Source organism: Martes martes (genome assembly GCF_963455335.1).
Source record: "Martes martes genome assembly, chromosome: 4".
Taxonomy (NCBI): Eukaryota; Metazoa; Chordata; class Mammalia; order Carnivora; family Mustelidae; genus Martes; species Martes martes.
In genome coordinates this window covers 89,052,968-89,071,564 of record NC_137891.1, presented here as the reverse complement: position 1 = coordinate 89,071,564, position 18,597 = coordinate 89,052,968, and the positions used below count along the sequence as shown (strand labels likewise).

Genomic DNA, 18,597 nt, shown 5'->3' with positions numbered 1-18,597 from the left:
CAATTGAATGTCACACCCATCCCATTCCCTATTGCAAGATCTGATTTCTAATTGTGACCCAGAACTATTGTAATCTATAACAAAGATCCCTGAAAACATGAACTAAGCTAGGGTATAGGTCATAGTTTTGAGGACTCAGTCAGCCTGGGGTTAAGACTTCCCCCAAGAGTCGGGTACACAGGTCTGCAATAATCTTGGTGGCTCTTTCAGGTGCTCAGTATTCTTGCCTGATGTTCTTATCATAATCTATCACTAGCAGGTGGGCTTTGGAGGCTGTAGTGAAGGGAATCTAGTTCAGAAGTAATAAAGGAGTTTGTGAAAACCTACTTTTGGTTTAAACATATCCTACATCATATGGACCTTAGGTCTTCTGACTTCTGACAACCTCGCCCTCCTTTCTAGGAAATCAGTGAAAAGAGAAAACTCTCAAGACAGAAACCTCCTTCAGAGCACAACCGAATGCCCGAAGAATTCCAAATGGTAGGAGAGCATGGAGAAATTCATCTTCAGCCAGTGTAACTGCCCTGGAGCCAAAGAATGGGTTTAGGGTGAGAAAGGACTCCAGACTTGCATATGTGCTATGGATGAACACTGGCCATGTAAGCCCGTGGTGGGGGACAGGGGACGGGAAGCAGAGAGATTTATGTCTTTGAGCAACGCATATTGTGTCGGTGCAGAGGATGAGGGTTGGAATACAAGACCCCAAACCAGGTGGGCCAGAGAGAAATGCTTTAGGAACCACACACCAATGCAAGTTTGGACCTTCATAGAATTCTGGTGCCATGCTGTTTTAGAGATCATGGTGCCTGATGTTTGGGAGAGCATTCGGTCAGAGGCTAAGTCCGCATCACATCTGACACTTTGCAGATAGCAAACTGACAATAGCAGTTAGTCTCTTGACCTGCTCCTGGGGGTTAAGGTGAACTTTTCTTCTGTCTGCAATCAACTCGTCTTCATCACCTGCCCGACTTCACCCCTTCACACTTCACTGATCACCTTCCCTACTGTTTTCACCCTGTAGTCACTCCCCGTGTCACTCTCTTATCTCCCTTAAGGAAATCCCACTTTAGACACTGTAGAGTGGCAAATATAGGGGAGTGTGTTGTTTTAGGCAGTCTAGAGCTCAGCTATGTAAAAATCCTGTGAAATAAAGGGATGGAAGACAAAAATTACCCTGTTACCATCACGAACATAGCCATTTGAGAAGAGTGATTTGCTGTCAGAATGAAGCACACAATCCACTTTCATATATAACGAAGTATCTGTCTGACAGTAAGAATAAGTCGGATCTTCATCCTTGGATGTGCATTAGAATCATCTGGAGACTCTAATACAGATGCCTGGAACCCATACCAGAGATTTCCATTTAATTAGGGATGGAGGTAATAGATGGGGCACCAATATTTTCATAGGACCTGCGTAGGTGATATGAATGTACACACAGGTGAAAACCCTAAGTCTAGGGCCTCAGCAAATCCAGCACAGGAAAATAGCTAAGTACGCAGCTTTACAGAATGTGCCAAATTTCAAATCCCTGAGTTCACATTCCTCTAGTTAATGATGGGATAGCTTGGAAAAGAGGAAAATTGGCAGATGGTTGGATGACACCACTTTTGTCCACACCTATGACCTCTCTTTATTCAAATGTGTTTGTGTGGCAGTTTGCATCCTTTACATTCTGAGATCACCAGAGCAGATAGATCTTTATAATATAACCAGTGACCAATGAAGAACTCAAATATTATAGCTGTATGATACTTTTATTCAACAATTTTCTGGGGAAAACCTCACATTTCTGTATGTGTTACATCACATAATTTTCAGACATGTCAAAGTCCAGTGACAAATGACATTTGGGGAAAAGATGTGAAACCCATTCTTGTATGCCAATTCTTGTATGCTGAAAACCAGCCCTGTACCTCAGCACTAAAGGTTACAAAAAGCACCATTTAAAGGACTCACATATTTAATTCCCTTCCAAATTATAGTCTTACTCCCCCTTTATGACAGAGCTGCACTCATTCAAAATGCTTCAGTGAAATAACAACCAGCATCCTTCAATTTACCAAAATTCAAGCAAGTCTCACCTATGAGGCCCATTGTGCAGATTAGGACTAATGGACATCAGTGACCTTTGGCTGTTCTAAAACCACAACCTAGGTACAGTAAGTGTTCTTCGGATGGGAACAGAAGACGACCAAATACATAATACAATACTTATGGTAGGTAGTTATCCCTTGACCACTTGACTACAAAATCCAGTGGTTTCACAGCAATCTTACTGCAAAAGCACTGTGCTCCAATGCAATTAATTCAACTCCAACTAACATTGGAACTAATAAAAAATTTAATTTTTAATGAAACTTAATCACTTCAAACCACAATAGAGAAAAGCAAATCAAGACAAAGTCCACATTTGAATCCTAGAGGGATTCCATTGTTAAGAATTAGATTTCATAGGTAACAGACTCTTGAGACTTCTTTCTTTCTTCTTATAGTTTAAAAAACAGATTGGCTTTTTTACTCCAGAGGTCTAGGATCACTGCAGAAGTGATAGCCCTTCAATCTTCCACTGTGGTGGGTGCTTAAGGAAAAATAAATGCCTAGGATCCAGAGTCTTCCTAATCCTTAGCCCTCACAGGTGCTCTATCTGTAACTGGAGCTATCAGTCCCTGGTAGAAGACAGCAAGGACTTGGTTTTAAGGATGTGTCAGAATAACGTGTGAACAAATTATGTATCTGCTTGTAAGCCTATGCCCCAAGTCACTATTACGTGAGGACTTAGAAATCTCTGAGAATAGAATATTTTTCAAACACACACAACATAGACTATTGCATATCAATTTTAGTTGAGGTCAAAATTTTAAAAGCCCTATTTCCCCAATTAGAAGCAGGGGATTCTATCATTAGTATGTCTTCTTCATTTATACTCAGATTAATACAAGCAGAGTCTTGTATTAATTAAGAGTCTTCTTTCCAAACTTAACTTCATTTTAGCAGCATACACGGAGTACTGACACTTTGCAAAGGTTTTATCTCAGATCCATTAGTTCTACGAGAGACAAGAATTGGAGGCCTGGGATTAGTATGATCCTCTCAGAATCTCCTCTTGGACTATTCTTTTATAGGGTTTCTCTACCATATAAGCATTGTTTAAAAAAAAAAAAAAAGCCAATACACTTGAGGCCAGGCATGCTCACAGGGGGTGTTACCTAGAGTGACCAAATCCCATTCAACTCTAAGCTTTTTTTTTTTTTTTTTAAAGATTTTATTTACTTCTTTGACAGACAGAGATCACAGAGAAGCAGGCAGAGAGAGAGGAGGAAGCAGGCTGCCTGCTGAGCAGAGAGCTGGATGCGGGGCTTGATCCCAGGACTCTGGGATCATGACCTGAGCCGAAGGCAGAGGCTTTAACCCACTGAGCCACCCAGGTGCCCCTCAACTCTAAGCTTAATGCAAGCTTTAACCATGACCGGACCAGCAGGATGGTGAAACATTTGTTTTAGGTAATATTTGACCTAAGGCTCTGGTAAAGTCAGCTTGACAAATGAAGGTAAAGCAGAATACAAAAGAAAGGATAGACAAAAGGAACAAGAGACAAAGGGATGTTTATAAAGTAGGTTTTGCACAATGAGATCCAAAGGATACCAGTATGTTATGTCTCATTTAATTAACCACAAGAAAAAGGCTATTTTTAGTTCTGAGTTACTTAAGCCTTTTAACTTTCCAGTATCCTTAGCTCAGTCACTCTTCCTTTTTCCTCACAACCCCCAAACCATGATGTATTTCTTAAAGGATTAGCACTCCTGAAGAGTGATTTTCAAACTTTGACTCTGTGAAACTCCTATAGGAAAAAACAACAACAAACAAAAACAAAAACAAAAAAGCCATGTTTTTTAAAAGCTAAAAAGGTGGGGTTTTTTTCTGCCTTTTTTCATTTTCAAAATCTGCCAAGCTCTCTTCTTTAGAAAATAAACTACCCCTTTAACCAACATAGAAGAATGAATAGGTTGTACTTTGGGCTACCTTCCTCCTTCCCTCTCTACCTTCTAGAACAGTTTCTTGGGGACAGACTGTGTGTAATAGGCTTATCAGGCCCAAGGGGTGTATTAGGAAGGAGTGTGGAGAAGGAACGGTGCTAAAGGAGGCATCACCCAGTCCCCCTTGCCTATCCTCTTCCATACCAGCTGGTAGGCTCTCATTTCGCATTTGGCTGGGAGATTACCAAAGAATTTCGGAAATTGACACTTTCTGTACATATCCAGATTAGGAAGGTTTGAAGGCCACCAGTACCAGTGACTGGAGCCAGAGCCAGTTCACAGAAGCTGCTGGCCTGAGAAACTGAAGGAATCTCTCTTCCTGCCCCACTCTACTGATACATCTGTGTAAAAAATTTAATACACCGAATACATAGGCAATTACACTTCAATACTGTTGACAAGAAATAGTGTGATAAAATCCTCCAAGTAACAACCAAAGCTTTGAATCCTCCTATGTGCCCCACTTATCTAATGGGTATTAGAAAAAAAACAATAGTATAACTGTAGACAGTGCAGATCTTGAGAATTGGTTATAATAGGATTTGGCCTGGATTTTTTAAATGAAACACCACTCAAAAAGTGGTTGGGACCATAAATGGTTTCCCACAAAAGTGTTTTGCTGCAGAAAGGGGCCTCAAGTGGCTAAAGCTCAAAGTTTTAAAGCTCAAGCATTTACTTTCAGAAAGTAACCACCAAAGCACTTAGAAATTTACATTCCCAGCAAAACAACCCCACGCCCTACTGCCTCACTCCCAGGATCTAAGGCCTACATACCCAACGATAGCTGTGTCATCAGCTTTGAACAAGAAAGAAAGGAGGTAGCTAAACTGACCTATGGGTGCCCTTTCAGCGTGCCTCATCCTAATAGTCAAGTCGTCCCTCAAGCATCAAGTTTGGCCTCCTTCAGTGTTCAATGTTTTGACCTGCATTTATCCTTAATGGAAGAGCCACAGATACTTGGGGAAAAAAAAATGTTTTCTCTCTGAACCCTAACAGTGGATTGAATAGCTACTTTTCATTCCACAAATGAGAACCATTGACCCCACTTCTTCATCAAACACTTTAAAAAAAGAGAAAAACAAAGAGGTCCTGTTTGTACTTGGTACAGGGAAGCAATACTATTCATGGTTAGGAACCCCAGGGGTATCTTTTTGCTTCTTGGCCTACTAAGTCTAAGTTGAGGGAAATTTTTAGGTGCACCAAAGGAACCCGAATTTGTTTCTAGAACACTGTTTAGTGATGTGCACAGGGTTGGCCACACTAATGTAAGCCTACAGAGGGCTAGACTACTTCTCTCTTGTTGAAGAAAATCTTGGGAACCATTTGTCAAGAGCCTAAAATTTTCCTATTCAGTGTCTTAAGAATCATGAAAAGGTATTTTTTAATTAAAGAAAAAATGTAGGCACATAAAAATCTCCCAAAGATAAAAGACATTAAAGTTTCCCTGGTTCCACTCCCACCTTCGAAACTGTCTGCTCTGTGAAAGAAAATACAGAAGCAGGGCCAGGCCAGGTGGGACTAACCTATGGGAATGTGTCAAGACAGCCTAAGCTGTGGCACTAAACTAAGAAAGTAGACCTTCTGCCCTCTGCCTTTCTTATAATGCTGAGACATATTTCTTTAGTAGAAGGGAAAACAAGTGTTAACAAAGTGGCCTGGGCCTGTGCTGGGCTGAAAAGGAGACTTCCTGGCAGCCCCAGTCTGTGTGGTAGGTCAGGTCTCACATAGCCTTTGAAAGGGGTCACTGGCCAGTGACTTCTGTGTTAGGGATGGGTCAGGTATAGGATCTGAGGGAGGTTATCAAAGTAAGAACGTGAAATGAGATGAGAAAGGGTTCCTGTGGGGCATCTGGTATCATAAAAAGCACAGATTGTGCCACATACTCTAGGAATACAGAGAACCCATGCAAGGGAAAGCTGCCCCTGCAAGGAGGCAACTGTAAGTGGGGCAGAAGTCTGGCACAAGCCCATCCCTTGGAAAGCCAAGGTAGCAGTGGCAGAATCTCTATCCAACAAGGATCCTGAGAGTTGGCTCTTCATCCATTTTAGGGAACAAGCTTCCTGTAACTGGTCTTTCTGCAGCTCCCCCAAACTGGTCTTGGTGAGTCCCCACAAGCAGAGAGAACACATCTAGCTAGGAGGCTTCCATTAACCTTCCTCTCATATATGTGTGTGTATATATATATATACACACACGCACATATATGTATATATGTGCATATATATATATATATATAATACACACACACACACACATATATATATATAACTTTCTCGTCTTAAAATAAATTCCATGAATTCATAAAGCTCCCATCTGCAATCGAATGCAAAAGCAGAGCATCCTACTCAAAGGCTCTGAAACACACATATCAGCCTCAAAGCAAATTAGCCTTCCAGTCTTAGGTAAGACTGGTCCAGTCCAGAAAGGCAAGGGAGATGCTTCTCTTAAATCCTGGGAGGCAGGAAGGGATCCCTTCAGATGGGCTTATACAGCAGAGTAGTGACATACTTCTTCTTGTAGCGATGGGTTGCACTAAGGACCATCACACTGTCCTGCAACAGAAAGAAACATGCAGCTGATTCGTTAGTTCAGATGACAGGTGGCTCTTCCAGCCACCAGTCCTTTACAGTCACTCACTTTTAACAGAGAGAGTTGGAAAAAAAAAACATAGAGAGAGTTGATATCATATAAACAGGCTGGTTCAATTCAACTTAAATTCCAATCCTGACTCCAACTGTTACTCTATTTGTGGCCTTGCATAATCTACTTGATGCTTCTAAGCCTTTTTTTCTCATCAGGACAAAGGATAACACCTACCATGAAAGTGGTTATAGAAGACTATCTGGCACAGTACCTGACACATAGCAGATGCTGAAGAAATATTACTTTCCTACCTTCTTACTCCCTTCCCTACCTCAAATTTGAATACTGGGCTTAAAACTAGCGTGGCGGCAGAGGGAGGGGAGGGAGAAGATATCCTGACATTCATTTGTAGAAGTCTAAAATGCAGTGAGAAGAAAAGGGAGTGATTTTTTTTTTCTATTTCCAAGCCCCAAAGCAAGTCTAATTTCCATTTCATGCAATGATGAACTTAAAAAGTTCATTCTAATCAAGAGGAGACTCAGGAATCCCTCTCTATCCTTGAACAAAGTAGACCCCCAAAATCTTCCCTGAAAAGACACTCAATCCAATGGATCAACTCACACATCCTAAACACTCTGACAGAACCTGGAGTGGGTTAAGGGCAAGCTGAATCACAGTAATCAAGACCCTGATCTGCGTTAGAAGCAATGTGCCAAGTAAGAGGTACTCTTTCCCTGGCTGTGTTACAGCTCAAGGGTATGCCATAGGAGGAGATGGTAGGCCCGGGAGCATCAGTTGATAGCCAAGGAGCAGTTACAGGAGGCAAAATTCAGTCTGATTCAAAGAACCCAAGCAAATCCAACTGAGAAACCAATGCATCTTCCCAATTTCCCACACAGTGAGTTATCTACAATGAATGCTTCTCAGATTAACATTCTGTGACCAGAGTATGCTGATCACAGCCTAAATATGACAGACGCTAGGAAGGTAAAAAAAATTTGGCTCCAGGAAGGGTCTGGTAGAAATGAGGAGCAGATGAGAGAAAAACCTTGGAAAGACCTGGCACAGAGATCTCTAGGAAAGAACGTGGAATGAGGACAGGAGGACCTGAGTCCTCTCTCTGGTACTTACTGGTATTATGACCTTCTCTGAGCCTTAGTTTCTTTATCTATAAAACAGGGGTTAAAAATAATACTTACCTCACAAGGTTATTATAAAATTTAAATTCAATAATATATATTTGAAAAGTACCACATAATCTGTTAAAGGTAGCTGTATCAGTGATTTCCCTAATCTGGCTGCACACCTAAGAAATAAAAGCAGCCTAATAAACAAGTACTGGGGGTCCATCCTAGATGGACTTGTTTAGAATCTCTGGGGCTGTAGGCTTTGGAGCTGTATTTTCACAAATTTCCCCAGGTCATTCTGACAATGGTCAGCCTAGTCTGATAACTACGGAGCCATATAAAACTCCATTCCAACAGCCAAACCACAAAGACATGACAAGACTGAAAAGGTATTTTCAACCCAGACTCTAACGTGGCAGAGAAGCTAAGGACTCTAGAATTGGAGGGGACAGAGAAAATCTGGTCACATTCCTCCTTCACCTGGTGTAGTGGAGAGATGCAGCACTCAAGAGCAGCTCACATCCACCTTTAAAAAGCAAAAGCCTTAATCACATCCAAGCATTCTCTGAACTGGAAGATCAACTTGTTTTGCCTGCAAATGAAATCCTAGTGCTATGAACTCCAATTTAATGAAGTAGGTGGTACAAAAGTTATAGCTATCCAGAAAGAAACCAGGAAGCAAACAAGTTCATTCAATCACAGGGCAATTCAGCTAGCCAGAACATAGGGATGGGGACTAAGATTAAAAACAAACAAACAAAAAACCCACCTACCAGTTAATAAAAAGAAAGTTCATCTACTATAATTTGACCTTACAGCCAGCTTTAGCTTCAGTGAGGTAGCAGGGGAAGTAAGCACTGGAGAAAACATGTTACCCCGGCCCTCCCATTTTGGGGAAGAGGGAGGCCCACCACTTACCTTAATGGATAATGCATAGAGATGGTTCAGCATAACATGATTGGGCTCAGGAAGCAAGGCTGGGTCACACTAAGAGAGAAATTAAAAAATCACTAAATGGAGTTAAGTGCACAGTTTTGATTGAAACAGTTTTCTCTTCCTTAGAGCTCTTTGGAACTGTTGAGAAATGCTAAACTAGAATGCGTGTTTCTTTTAAATAATACACTCACTCTAGTACATATCAATTTTTACGTTCTCACTACAGAGAATTAGGAAAATTCTGAGTCCAGGACAGAAACTCTAAGCCTTAGCATCTATTTATCTCCTTTAATAGAACTAAAACAAAAATCTTGCCCACAACACATATAGAAGATTTGTGTTAAGAGACAAAATAATCTTAGTGGGAATCAAGTGGATTGACTAAAGATGTAAATTATATGAAAAAAAGAAACCAAAAACCAACCCAAATCCCTTATACTCCCTTTGTATATCCCCAAATGGTAAGTATGCCTTATCTTGTGTTGAACTGGAAGTCCCAGAAATCGGTTCTAGCAATCCATGGCTCTGGGTCTAATTCATTAGGACCAGAAGATAACTATGAATTTTGATATTAGTACCTGGAAAAGTAACAACTCGGCCCTGGAAAAAGGAACCTGTAATGTTATTGATATGTATGATTTATATTCTCAACATAGCTTTGTAATAATCCTGACTTCTAGGATTACTAACTTTGGCTCAAATGGTCCTAATAACCCCCAGATGCTGCAGCAATTCTCTCAGAATACTCACAGAAATATTAGTGTCCTTGTTAAGAATAACTTGAAGAAGGTGAGGAGGTAGGATGGGTGGGGATTTGAATCTCTCCTCAGATCGAAACACATACATTTCTTGACCATAAGGCCCTGGGGGAGAGCTGGAAAGGTCTGGAAGAGATTTATCCAAATATAAGGGAAAGTTGTAGAGCTAGTAAAACTGCATGGAAAAAACCATCAATACATGGCAGCTAATATTAAATACAGTCATAGTTCATAAACTTGTAACCTGCTAGTCTACAACTGTAATGCAAAGAAAAAGTCTGAGTCATCTTGAACATGAACCCTGAAATTCCTCAACATGGTAACATGATGTAGACGGCAGAGGAGGGCATGAGAAGTGAAAGGCATAGGTTCAGAGAAGAGCTACTCTATTTATCAGTTGTATGATTAGAACAAATCCTTCTACTATGGTCAGTTTCTTCATTAATAAATTGAAAGACAATAATCTCTAACCTATTTCACAATGTTTTTACAGGAATGAAAGGAGATAACAGATGTGACAATGCCTTGTAAACTCTCGAACGATGTGAAAAAATTAGATTTTTTTCTTTTTTCCACACAAGAACAGATAACAAGGTTATAAACACTAAGACTTGCTGGTACTACAATGATTGCAACAATGAGGACAAGATTACTAACAATGTAGTAGTTGTTACGGAAATGTAAATCAAGTAACACTTCACACTCATTAAGATGGCTGTAATAAAAACACACACAATAATAATGGTTGATGAGGATGTGGAAAAACTGGAACATTTGTACGATTCCCATTGCTGCTGGGAATGTAAAATGGTGCAGGAGCTCTGGAAAACAGTTGGGCAGTTCCTCCAAAAGCTGAACTTGAAGTTGGCATATGACCCAGAAATTATACTCTTGGGAAATGAAAACAAGTCCACACAAAGACTTAAGCACAAAAGTTGAGAACATTGTTTTTAACATACAAAAAGTGGAAACGAGGGGCGCTTGGGTGGCTCAGTGGGTTAAGGCCTCTGCCTTTGGCTCAGGTCATGATCTCAGGGTCCTGGGACCGAGCCGCATATCGGGAATCTCTGCTCCCGGGGAGCCTGCTTCCTCCTCTCTCTCTGCCTGCCTCTCTGCCTACTTGTGATCTCTGTCAAATAAATAAATAAAATCTTAAAAAAAAAAAAAAGTGGAAACGATCCAAATGTGCATCGGCTAATGAATCCCTATGATGGAACTTTATTCAGCCATAAAAAGGAGTGAAGTACTGAGACATAGTACAACATGGATGAACCCTGAAAATGTGCTAAGTGAAAGAAGCCAAACACCAAAGACCACACACTGTATGATCCCATTTATATGAAAAGGTCCAAAACAGGCAAATCCATACAGACACAAAGTAGATCAGGAAATTGGGTGAAAGAGGGAAGAGAGAGATAACAAAAGTATGCACGTCTTCTTTCTACAGAATGATGATTCCCTATCTATTGTTCATCAGGTACTTCTCCAGAATCATATAATCCAAAAATGTAGAGTTGCAAGTGGTCTTGTCACTTAACTCAGTATAATTAAGCCCTTGTTAATCACTGCCCTACCAGTCAAAAAGAATGTTCAGCTTTACTTACTGGGCTTGTATAATGAAAACTATTTTTACGATTTTCATAAACAATTATTATACTCTTGATTGGTCTTTTAGAAGCTGCATAAGCCACATCTGTGCCCCGAGATTCCACTTTGGGTCGTGTCTCCACAGATGAGAATCAACTGAGATTCTAAGCCTCGATTTTCGTGATACGGAACTGAGAACCAGAAAGGCTGAAGGACCTGTGCGTGACTTCAAAGCTGGTGAGTAGCCGGGGCAGGCTTTGAACTCACAAGGAAACAGTATACCCACTGGGAACAGGGTGCACAATTATTTAGACAGTTACAGCCTTTAATATAATTACTAAAATGGTAACTGTGAGCGTGGTTAGCAAATCAGTCTTCTGATGCTGTAGCAAATGTGATGAAAGCCATGGGAAAAAGTAAGATTGGGAAAAACAAAAGGATACAGGTCTTTTCCTCTAACAGGAAATTTATTTTTTCATCAAAAACTAATAAAATTTCAGTTAACATACACACAAAAGAGTTGTGGGGGTTTTGTAACCCTTTCTCCCCAGAGACAGTCATAGCTGGAGGGCCATATAAAACTGTGGAACACCCAGCCTGCTAACTGGCAGGATTAAGCTAATGCAGAGGCAACTAAACAAGGCAAACCAGACAGAACTAGTCTCAGCTCGTGAAACTGCCAAAAGGTCAATGAAAACTTGAAATATTGCTAGAAACAGCTTTTTAAACTATAGGCTATAACCCATTAGTGGCTCATGAAAGAAAGGATAAAATAGAAAATAGAGCGTATCACATATAACAAAGACAGACATTCTGCTGAGACTTGTCTTACAGTGTGCATGTGTGTGTTTGTGTGTGTGTGAGACAGAAAGAGAGGGAGAGAAATGGGGACAGGAAGAGAGATGGGAAGAGAGAGGCTGGGTTCCAATGTGTAAAACAAATGTCTTGCTGTAGATCTTGGTTAAAAACTTTGAAATCAAATACACTAGACTGAGTTTTTTTCCTCTCAGACAAGACCTAAATGTTCAGAGGACAAATATATATGTATATATATATATATATATATATATATATATATATAAATATAATGTGTGTGTGTGTATGTGTGTGTATACACACACTTCTATATCTATATCTATATATAGATATATAGCTATAAAACGCGTATGTGATTCAGAGGATTCCTGAGAAAAAGAAAAACAAAACCACTCTTGGGAAGAAACATGCATTATAGGAAAAACACATCAAGAAAGAGCAAATACGGGGCGCCTAGGTGGCTCAGTGGGTTAAAGCCACTGCCTTCAGCTCAGGTCATGGTCCCAGGGTCCTGGGATCAAGCCCCGCATCAGGCTCTCTGCTCAGCAGGAAGCCTGCTTCCCTTCCTCTCTCTCTGCCTACTTGTGATCTCTGTCTGTCAAATAAATAAATAAAATCTAAAAAAAAAAAGTTATAAAAAATATTTAAAAAAAAAAGAATGAGCAAGTACTATAAAATTACCTCGACAAGATGTCTCGGAGCTTTCCATTGAATCTAGCTTTAAAGCATCAAACACCTCGAAGTCAGATTTCTTGACATGGATCAAATTGTTAATTGTGCCAAGCTGACTGGTAACCACAGGCTGAAACAATGAAAGGAAAATATTCATATACCCTGTTTTAAATTCATCTCTTCCATCTAACTCTCCTGTTTTAAAAAATGATCATGCTCGGCACCTCGATCTTTAATCAAGAGAGAAATCCTCCAGTGTAGGAGCCCATCAATCCTGAGAGCAATGACGTCTGACACCAAGAGGAATAATAGCCAAAAGGACAAAGTTCAGTTAATGGTTACCCTTGGAGATCAAGGCCTTACCTCTGATGGATCATGAACCCACTGTCCATCCACGAAGAACTTGTACTGGTGCTCTCCCTCAGGGAGGTCTAAGATGGCAACAAAGTCATTATGGCTACAGAAAGAAAACAGAAGGTTAAACAAGCCAAGTTCCTGTTAGAAGACAGAATGTCAATGTAAAAACCATGAGACACTCACAACATACCCCAGTAATCTCCCACATTCCTAAGTGATTGTCCCCACTGGAATAAAGAATGTATAGACCCATTCACCTTTTCTGTATCACCTTGAGCACATTATTTGCCAGCCCCTCCCAATAACTTTAGTTCTTAATATCTGGAAAAGAATAATAGATGTTAATCCCCCAAAATGATTCACCTTAGTACAACTAATTTGCTTCAGTAGGAACAGATCCTTCACAAGTGTAAAAAAGATAGCAGGTAGCTTCAGAATAGAGAAGTGCCTCAAGGTACCATTTTCCATATTTTGGTGAGCACTTTCTGAAAAATAACCTACTGAAAAAGGGCCATTCTGATTACCAAGTAGTTCATTATTGCTCTGCAAGCAACAGCTCACATTACTACCTAGAACAACAATTGTGTTTTTAGTGCAGAAGTCAGAACAAGTGGACTCAGCCAATTACAGATGACTTCCCACAGGCATAGACAGGACTTGTGTTAACATAGTCCTAGAGAATGTACCCACAAAGCTGTATGATAAGTTCCTTTGAGGCAATGACATTCTAACTGGTTAAGCATTTCTGACTCACTATGAGATTAAAAAAAAAAAAAAAAAAAAAGCCACAGATGTAATCACTGGCCACAGAAAATGTTCTAGAGAGAGTCCCTAGCGGGTGGAGAGGAGCAGTCCAGCCAGGTCTCTCTCCTGAGTAGGAAAATCAGGTCTGTACTCCTGACCCTGTAGACTCAACCAAGACACTCGTCTTCACCTCTTAATCAGTGGAATCTTGGTGCTCCAATTGTTGAAGGACCCAGAGATGAAGACCTCCTTGCCTCCTTCAGACCAGCGGATAACAGTGGGCCGGGCCTGCTGTGTGGGCTTTACGGAGTCCTCCAAATCCTGCTGCCATGATACAAACTCTTTGTCCCCAGGGAGCTGTAAGAAGCATTAGGTCATCCCTAAATTGTGACCCAGGAACTCTTAAAAGGTCACTCTCCTCCCTAGGGCAGAGAGAGGTGCTATGTTTCTGGGAAGGATCAGTAAGCCTTGAAGTTAGCAACTGAATCAGATTTTGAATACACTATAGAGAAATAACCCATCTAGGACCAAATGGTCAATTGGCTTATGCTCAATGGTTGCCCAAAGCAAAGCCTAACTTTAGAGTTTGCATAGATCACTCACCCTTTCAGAGCCTGAGGATCTCCCTTTCAGAAAAGAGGTGGGGGAAGCTTAATTCTCCCCGTTCCAGATTAACCTACAGGCAGGCAATTACGACATGCTTCTGAGTCTCTCTTAAGAGAAAAAAATATGAAAAAAAAGTACACTTCCATAAAAAACAATAAAGTTAGCCAGGTATTTTTCACATGTAAATATGAATAGCTCTGAATTACCAGTCGTAATGCAAGTTTGAGACACTGAAATTCGTAAGTAATTCATAAACTTCATTTTGGCTAATCAGTTACAAAAAGGACGTTAAAAGTATAGTAAAATCGTATCATTGGTTTCTTAATTTTTTTAAAAAAAGTTTTTAAGGATTTTATTTATTTATTTGACAGAGAGAGATCACAAATAGGCAGAGAGGCAGGCGGGGGTGGGGGTGGGGAGGAGGAAGCAGGCTCCCCGCTGAGCAGAGAGCCCAATGTGGGGCTTGATCCCAGGACCCTGAGATCATGACCTGAGCCCAAGGCAGAGGCTTAACCCACTGAGTAGCCCAGGAGCCCCTGGTTTCTTAATTTTTGAGAAGTGGTTATGAAATCTTACTTGCTCACTTCTGCCAGGTATATACTAATTATTTCAGGAGTAGGGATGAAAATTCTGGAGGCTCAAGGAGGATCAGATCAAAAACAAAGCTTCCTTTTACAAAAGCGGTTCCAATATCAAATAAGGTCTGTAGGATTAAGAAAAAAAAAAGAAATGGACTTCTTAGTTAGTTTCTTTTCATTACCATCTTTTAGAACAAGAGTTGGCAGACTATGGCCAGGGAGTCATATGCTTTTTTTTTTTTTAAGGTTTTATTTATTTATTTGACAGACAGAGATCACAAGTAGGCAGAGAGGCAGGCAGAGAGGGAGGGGGGAAGCAGGCTCCCCGCTGAGCAGAGCGCCCGATGCGGGGCTCGATCCCAGGACCCCGGGATCATGACCCGAGCCGAAGGCAGAGGCTTTAACCCACTGAGCCACCCAGGCGCCCCGCCATATGCTTTTATAAATAAACTTATTTGGAAAATAGCCACACTCTTTCATTTAAATATTATCTATAACTGCTTTTATGCTAAGCTAAACTGAACAACTGACGGAGGCTGTATGGTTCACAAGGTCTAAAATATTTACTGTATGTTCCCTTACAGAAAAAGTTTGCTGATCCCCACTTCAGATTGGTTTAAATGACTTTGGTAAACAGGACTGTACTGTATCAAGTAAAAAATCCCCAAATAAAATAATGTGAGTTAAAAAAAGGATTAACTTATTCATTTGGGCTTTACTTTGAAAATGGCTAGGGTAGTCTACCTTCCACACGGTCTCTCAATAGTCCTCAAAACTACTGTGAGTTACCAGGAGCAGTATAAACTTAAGTAAACAGAGAAACAATTGAAGGGACTTTCACATTACATAAGGAAGAGTCATAAGTGAAAAGCTTTATCTCCATACTCTTAAGGCAATGCACTGTTGCCTGACTGGCTGCATTAGAATTACAGAAATTTTTACATATGCCTAAGAATGACTCTCAGATTCTGATTTAGATATAGGGCCTAGGAATCTGTTTTTAAAAAGATTCACAGAGAATAATACTGATTGTTAAAATAAACAAAGAAAAAAACTCTACAGATACATTCTAAAATATTTACAGATAAAATAATATTTGATAGGATGTCTGGAATTTGTTTCAAAATAATTGGGGGGGGGAGAGTGGCTTGGGGTATAGAAGATATAAATTTGTTCACAATTTGATCATTGTTTAAACTGGGTGATGGGTATATAGGAGTTCATTACACATTCTACTCTGAAACATGGAATATGTTTCCAAATTTCCATGCAGTGTTTAAACAAATCTCAAGTGATTCTAATGTGCAAATAGGATTGAGAACCAGCGAACTGGTCCACTGAAGAAGACTGGTGGCATTTGAAGCAATGTAGGCCCCACTGCCACTGTTCTATAAGTTACTTTCATAATTTAGTATTTTCAGTTCAGATTTTGAAAGCTAGAAACTATTAATATGCCTAGCTTTGGAAGAAAGCACTTCCACATATGACATGACACTTCTATGGCAGGCCTGTGTTCAGCTAACAGAAAGACCATTTACTTCAAGTTAAATCGTCACCAAAATCATCAGGAAAAGAGGCAAAACAATGAGAACTACAGGTTGAAAATATTTAAGTAAAACAATGAAGGAAGATGTAAAGAGACTAGATTGAGAACTATAAAATTTAAATGTAGAATAGACCTTAGGAATTACCTGAAACAATGTCTTTATTCACAAATGGCAAGACTGAGGTTAGGGAAAGAATGAAACAAAATAGGCTCCATTTCAGATGGACCAACCTGGCTTTTATCCAGCACACCGGTTATTGCAGTCACAGTCTGACAATACACTGTACTTAAATCCTGAGTCACTGATGTAGGAAAAGGGTAAAATTATGAGGTGGATCACCTTGAGAAAGCTTTGAAGAAATAAATTCAAATGACTGGATAGATGGCCCAAATGTTGAGGAAGAAGTTCTGAAGTGGGAGAAAGAAGAAAGGAATGGAGAAGAAACCCCAGGAAGTGTTACTTTTTCTTTTATCACCTTCACTTCTTATTCTGTAGTTATGTTCTCAATTGGGATTCAAGAAAATAAACAGAATCCAATTTTTTTTTTCCCCCAGAATCCAAATTTTATGTGCTACCTATGGGGCAAAGCATTCTTTACTCTCTAAAACCCCAGTTTGGTGAAAGGTTTGAAATACAGGAAACATCAAATGCACCCGAATCTCTTCAATCCCTCCATTTTTGTACTTTATCCCACTCATACTGCCTGCAGGGATTATTGTATTTCATGCTGACAGCTCTAAATGTGAATAGAAACATTCGGATGGTAAGCACATTGCTGTCAGCTCCATCTAACTCCTACGGGTGAGCACAAGTTGCCACTTTTCTGAAAGTCCTTGGATTTGAGAGCAAGGTCTTCCGGGCAGCTGTGGGTTGCCCTTTTTCAGTGATGCTAACAGCATGTACTACTGGATGTGAAGAAATCCTGGAATCATTTGATCTCCCGCTACAGAATATAACTGGGCGTGAGAGAAGCACCTCAGCCACCACAATATAAAGTACGAGATGAATATTGAGCAGTCAACCAAAGGAGGTCCTTTCTTGACCCCCAAGACTGGTAAAAAGTATCAAATAAGCAAGTGGTTGCTGCTCACAATCATGCCAAAGGAGGTAAGGATCAGAAGCGCGGAATTCTTAGAAGGGCAAAAATGATACGGATGCATAGAAACTGCCAGGAAAAAGTTCATTTACCCACCACAGGGTAAATTTGAGAAACTGCCGCCGATGATCAGCAACTCAGGCAACCAACCATCTTAAGTTTTCTACCAGGGTTTATAACCTATAAACTCATCAGTACTCTAAAAGCGGGCATTTGCCTGTTAGAAAAACCAGGGATGGGGTGGGGGTGGGGGTTTGAAGTCCCCATAGTAAAAATATGGCCAACAGATTAATCGAGAAACAAAAACTCTACCTCTATCCTGAGAGAGCACCGCAGTAATAATTACCCCCAACATCCCCGTCCCCCTCAAATTCCTCTAATTCAGAAAACCGCAACCTAGCTCAGTGTGATAAGAACCAGGAAAGGGAGGAGGAACTCTGACCCCCAGCCTGCTGCAGCTGCGCCCACTGAGGGCGTGGGGACGCTCACCTTGGAGTCCGGCAGGCTGAAGACGCTAGGATCGTCGGTACTCCCCACCATGATCTTATGCTCCTTGCCTGGCGCATGGCCGCCGGCGCCCTCGGCGCGTGAAGACTTGGCGCCGTGGCGCTCGCCAGCCACCCGGTCGCTGGTGGTGTTTCCCATGGCTGCAGCTCGAGTCGGGGGCCACCTGCCGTGGGGAACAACAGAGGACTAGGAACACCCCGGCGGCCGCGTCAGGGGCGCCCTCGGCTCCGCCCCTGCGCCTGGGGACCCGGGCAAGGGAATCCCCGCCCCAGGGAAGCCGTGCCCGGGGTCCCCTTTCCCCGGCCTCCAGGAGCGCCCGAAACCCCCCAAAACCCTCTCGATGTCCGCTGCTCAGGAAACCCACTTTCGGGAACACCCGGCATCCCCGCGCTCACTGCCCGGGGGCGTCCCCCACCTCAATCACCTCCCGTGATGCTCTCCCTCCTCCCCTACCCACTAGTGCGATGGCTGTTCTGCGGATAAGGCCACCAATAAAGTTATCGAAATTGAAGCCGCGCCCGGGGCTAGCGATCCGGGTTTCCTCCTAAAATGGCTACAAGGCCAGTGGCGCGAGACCCGCCCCGCGCGCGTTCCCTACAGCCGCGCGGCGACGGCTCCCGAAGCTCGCGGGCCCCTCTAGCCG

At 41.4% G+C, this 18,597-nt stretch overlaps 1 protein-coding gene across 4 annotated transcripts; it reads right to left on the bottom strand.

Annotated features, from left to right (window-relative positions):
- Positions 1-1,743: 1,743 nt before the first annotated feature.
- On the bottom strand, positions 1,744-18,500 carry PRKAB2 (protein kinase AMP-activated non-catalytic subunit beta 2). 4 transcript variants are annotated; one of them, XM_080803028.1, is made up of 10 exons: positions 18,408-18,500; positions 17,937-18,117; positions 13,811-13,977; positions 12,883-12,976; positions 12,529-12,649; positions 9,437-9,570; positions 8,669-8,737; positions 7,755-7,791; positions 6,549-6,592; positions 1,744-3,052 (listed from the first exon to the last, which is right to left on the bottom strand). In XM_080803028.1, the coding sequence occupies exons 2-9, from the start codon at positions 18,090-18,092 to the stop codon at positions 6,573-6,575; spliced, it is 798 nt and encodes a 265-aa protein (XP_080659154.1). In that variant the 5' UTR covers positions 18,093-18,117; positions 18,408-18,500; the 3' UTR covers positions 1,744-3,052; positions 6,549-6,572. The 4 variants fall into 4 exon arrangements, with proteins under 4 accessions (XP_080659154.1, XP_080659151.1, XP_080659152.1 ...); XM_080803025.1 differs by lacking the exon at positions 7,755-7,791 and having other exon boundaries at positions 18,408-18,490; XM_080803026.1 differs by lacking the exons at positions 7,755-7,791; positions 18,408-18,500 and adding an exon at positions 18,319-18,327.
- Between the last annotated feature and the right edge of the window lie 97 nt (positions 18,501-18,597).

Bases quoted from the DNA above. Each gene is read 5' to 3' on its own strand.
- PRKAB2 (XM_080803025.1), bottom strand. From the start codon at position 18,092: ATGGGAAACACCACCAGCGACCGGGTGGCTGGCGAGCGCCACGGCGCC. The intron at 8,738-9,436 runs GTGAGTATTCTG...TTTCTCTCTTAG, and splicing joins ACAAGGACACTAATATTTCT to TGTGACCCAGCCTTGCTTCC. The intron at 6,593-8,668 runs GTAAGTGGTGGG...TTTCTGTTGCAG, and splicing joins TCTATGCATTATCCATTAAG to GACAGTGTGATGGTCCTTAG.